At 48.6% G+C, this 4,582-nt stretch overlaps 1 protein-coding gene across 1 annotated transcript in view; it reads right to left on the bottom strand.

Moving 5' to 3' along the window:
- Positions 1-4,296, bottom strand: part of CLEC3B (C-type lectin domain family 3 member B) — an 8,369-nt gene extending 4,073 nt beyond the window's left edge. The window contains exon 1 of the mRNA XM_008633876.2: positions 4,011-4,296. Within this exon, the coding sequence (XP_008632098.1) occupies positions 4,011-4,116 (106 nt within the window). The 5' untranslated portion in view covers positions 4,117-4,296. The remainder of the gene's footprint in view (positions 1-4,010) is intronic.
- Positions 4,297-4,582: the final 286 nt, after the last annotated feature.

Below are 4,582 nucleotides of genomic sequence, written 5' to 3' on the forward strand. Positions count from 1 at the left end.
TGGAAGGGCTGCAGTACCTCCATTAGATCTGCCTCTGCACCACCAGGCACCAGCCTCTGCCCACCGACCACACCATCCTTTGGACCATCACAGCTGCCTCTGCCTCATCTCTACCTTCATCACCCCCAGTGTAGGTATCCAAACACTGTCCAGAGCTGCTCTCCTGCTGTGAGAAGACGCCTCTTTGGCTGGGGAGCTGGGTGCAGCTGGCTACCAAAGCCTACATCTTGCTAGGTGTGTTGCTTCTGCAATGGCTCCAACCAGTTCTTAATCAGTACTTGGGTTTCTCCTAGACTGGAGCAAACCGACCATTTACACCTTGAAGGTGGTGGGAGACTGGACATTGAGGCAATTGTATGCCTCTAGTAGTTCTCACGTAAGCATCTAGTAGCTCTCATGGGGTGAAAGGAAAGGGGACAGCTTGCCCATGAATGCAGTTGGAGGGGCTTCCTTAAGGGCCAAGGAGCTCAGGCACCAAGCTAGGCAAGTGGGGAAGCAGCTTGGATGCGGACCAAAACCACCAACCCAAGATTACATGGTGCCATGAATATGAAAAGCCAGACACATCAGAAGCAGGGCATTAAGCTGCTTTACTCGTTGCTCAGTTAATTTTAATGGATTCACTTAACACTGAGGCACTAGATATTATTTTGCTGCCTTTGATGAAAACACTTTGTGGGAAATGGCTAATTAATCGTGGGGTTTTTTTCCATGCAAGCCTGTCTTGCAGCAGAACAAATGTTCTAAGGTTTAAGTAACATCCAAAGGCCATGGCAGGACACTGCCAATGACTCTTGCTGGGACAGCTCCTTACAGTGTTCCGGCTGGATTTGCAGGTGGGTTCCCACCTTGAGGGTCCCTGCCATGAGAGGTGACATGTCTCCTAGATAACCACCTAGAGTCCCTTTTCAGTACCTCATTTCCAAATCCTGGGCCACAAGATGCTCCTGCAGCAGTGCATTCACTGGGGTGTCTCATGGAGAGCCAGGACTGGTTAACTCACCCTTCAGCTATAAAGTGAGGACCATGGCTACATCAACAGACATTGTGTTGTCTGTTTTATTGCCACGGGTTTTTGTCTCGGTGCTGTCATTTCCTCAAGGCTCATCTCCTGAAGCCTGGGATCAAGCCTGTTTACAGTTTGGGTTTTCTGTGACGGAAGCTGGTGTACAGGATGCTGATGCTCCCGTGGGAGCTGGAGTGGGCCCTTGTGCAGCTCACTGTGAGCAGCAGGATTAAGTGTGGGCAGAGGCAGGATCAAAAGGAGACTCACAGAAGGATGTGGGACGCAATAGTCTGTTGGTTTAAAAGCCTGACCAGAAATGTATTTAAAGCTACAAATGGGAGCTCTCATCCATTCTAATTATATGGTGAATAACAAACAAATCCCTCTGTACTTAATTTTAATGTTTTAACTATTCCTGTATGAAATTTGGAGATATATATATATATATATATGGGCTTCTTAGCTTTGCCTGGAGATCCAAACAGCTATCTGTCCCTCAGAGAAATGAGCATTGCTCTGGTTCACAACGGCTGTCATCAAACCTCTCTGGCCATTTCTTCAGACACCAGGCATTTCCCCAAATGTACCAAGTGGAACAGTAAGGTCCCATATTGCAGTCTGTCCCTGGATCAAAGGAGGAGACTGAACACACCCACACTGGATTTATAGCAGTGTAAATATTCACAGACGTTTTCAGAGAAGAGCACCCAGACAAGAGTACACCGAAATTTTGGGCAGTAGGTGGCATTAGGAGTGAAGCCCAAATTAGTCCCTATCCACTGATTTAAGCATCCGGACTCCGATTTCTGTTTCCAGTTACCTTAGAAATACATATGAGAGCTATGCAAAGATGCTCCTTTCCGTGACCCCAGCACCCCATGATGGCTGTGACCAAGGGGAGCCCCTCTGGGGCTGGTGCCTGCACCCCAAGCCATGGGGTGTCAACACTGGCAGGGATGGCTCTGCCTTCCTCCCCTGGCCATTCTTTTGGATGAGACATCCAGAGCTGCCAGACAAGGGCAAATCCCATCTGTGCCCCAAGACATTGGGGCTCAGGGAGAGTTTGCTGAGCTACTGCATTTGGAACCATAACTGGGGAGTAATTTGAGGGGGAAAAACACAACAGCAGGAAAAGTGAATATGCTGTCTCAGCATTTTCTAAATACTGTGGTTTGGCTTTCTCAAATTGAAATAGCATCATTTTTCATTCTGAAGCAGAACCAAATGTAAGCAATAATTACCAAAAAAAAAAAAAAAAATGGAAAAAGAAACATAAAAAGCTTGGCTCAAAGCAGTGCTTTCTTTTCTAACATTTTTGGTTTGGCTGTACAGATTAAAAAAATAATTCCAGCCAAACACCCCAACCCTCCAGTGGCTTTGCCCTGCCTGACCCTCCCAGGCAAAGTGCAGGGGTGGAACCAGGACCGGGGTACTAGAGGCCTGGATGAGGATGGGATGGGGCCATCCTGCCATTGTTCAGAGCAGAAGTGGCTGAGCCCTAGTCCCTGTGGTGGCTGGGCAGGCAGGCTTGGAGGTGGAGAGGGGCTGGAGGCGAAGACGAGTTTCATAGGGGATTTTTAGCACTTTTTTCCCTCTTTTCCCACCCCCTGGCACTGATAAAAATCTGAAAAATATTAACCAAGAAATACTGGAAGTTTCCAGTGAAAGCAGGGCAGCTGATCCCCTGTGGGGCTGGATGTGACTGGTCAAAAATGCCAAGTTGCTGGGTTTTTCCCTTTTCTCCACACAAAATAAGACCTCTCCTTTGAAAAGGAATTCTGAGTAAAACCTGCCACCAGCTGGTCCAAATGGCTTGATTTTCAGGACACCCCCCTCAAAAGTTTTTAAATCAGAGCCGCATTTTCCTGTCAAAAAGGTGATTTTTCTCCTACCTTCTTGTCACTAATCAATTACAAACAGCAGTTGCAATGACACCTAGAGAAAACCAGGATTTCTCTAAGAAATGTCTCTCTCCTAGTACCTCCAGTGAGTCCAACGCATGTATGTGCCCTATGTGAGCCCAAGGGGGTATTTTTTGCTCTAGAAAACAGTCACAGACTGTTTTCTCTGTTATTCCATGTCCTGCAGAATAAGCAGTTAATTTTGTGAATTCATAGAAAGATCTAATGGGAGAAAAGGCAAAATTTTCTCAAAGATGAAATTTGACAAAAATAGCCACTGGGTGAGTGTAGAGAGCAGCCTGGCCAAGTGAATTCCAAGGATGCCCTCTTCCTTGCTCCCCACTTCATTCCAAGCAGGAAAGTGCCTGCCAGAAGCGGTCCAAGCCCACGAGACTGCGGTCAGACACATCAGGCAGGCAGGCTCACATGCTGCTTCCTCACCTCACCTGCCTTCTCCTGTACTTAATGTGCATTGAGTCAGAAGGAGAAAGGATGGGACAGGAGGAAAACAGGAGAAGAAAAGGAAAAACAAACCCACGAAGGAATAGAAAACCCAGGCACCTTTGTGTGTACACTGCTGTCTGTCAAGACTGAGTAGACAGAGCTCATGTCTGGTGTGAAATACACCCGAGGCCAGTGTTTTTAAATGAAGAACCTTGTTGATGCTTAAAGGATTGTATGTTTTCTGCCTGCTTTTGTCTCCAAAATTGTCTGTCATCTGCCACTTCCTTGCTTCTGAAAAATGAATGGGGGGGTGAGGGGAGGCTACACAAAGGGAGAGTTTAGTAGAGGAAAAGTTTGGGATAAACCTTAGAGGGAACATGAAAAATGAGTTCCCTCTGAAATTCCGACCAAGCTGTCCCAACAAATTTATTCAAGTTAGGAACCCACCAAAACCGTTTCAATACTCTCATTGTTTTACAGAAGAGCTACACAATCATTCCCACGGAGGAGGGTGGGAGGAAACCACTTTATTAGGTTTTTAGATGCTTTTTCTGAAGTTTCACTAAAGCACTGTTAAATGCCCAAACGAGTGGGCTGACTGCAACCCCCCCCCAAGCCCTGCAAGTCCTTCTTGCAGGGAAGGTGCCGCTGCCCCTTACCTTTCTTGGCAGCCGCCGGTTTTTGCCGGACTTTGCCGTTCTGCTGGCCGGAGACCTGGGACAGGGAGAGGAGGCAGAGGAGGAGGCAGGCTCCCCGGAGCGCCATGCCGCTGCCGTCTGGTCCGAGCGGAGCTGCAGTGGCTCCGCTCTGCCCGCACACAGCCGCCTGGACACCGGCTGGAGTCAGGAATGACTGTCCCAGCAAGCCTCCCGCTGAGCCCGGGCCAGCGGCAGCCTCCCGGCCCCGGGGGGGGGGGTCAGGCGGCTCCGGCCAAGGCTGAAAACCTCCCAGAGGGCTTGCAGCTCCTAGCACGCTGCTTGTTTTTGTTAAAAACAAAAAAAAAGGAAAAAAAAAGAAGAAGAAAAAAGCCGGGAATGAATGTACCGACAGTCTGCTAAGCTAACCATCAGGAAAGGCTGGGAGTATAGCTGGAACGATTTCCTAAGGCTTTTAGCAAAATGCCACGAGTTTGATCTCGTGTGTCAGCGATGGCAACGGCAACGTGAGGTGTGAAACAGCGCTTGGGTGGCTGAGGGGACAGAGAGGGACCACCTGTCCCCCACCCCTCAGC

The sequence above is a fragment of the Corvus brachyrhynchos genome, unplaced genomic scaffold (genome assembly GCF_000691975.1).
Source record: "Corvus brachyrhynchos isolate BGI_N302 unplaced genomic scaffold, ASM69197v1 scaffold94, whole genome shotgun sequence".
Taxonomy (NCBI): domain Eukaryota; kingdom Metazoa; phylum Chordata; class Aves; order Passeriformes; family Corvidae; genus Corvus; species Corvus brachyrhynchos.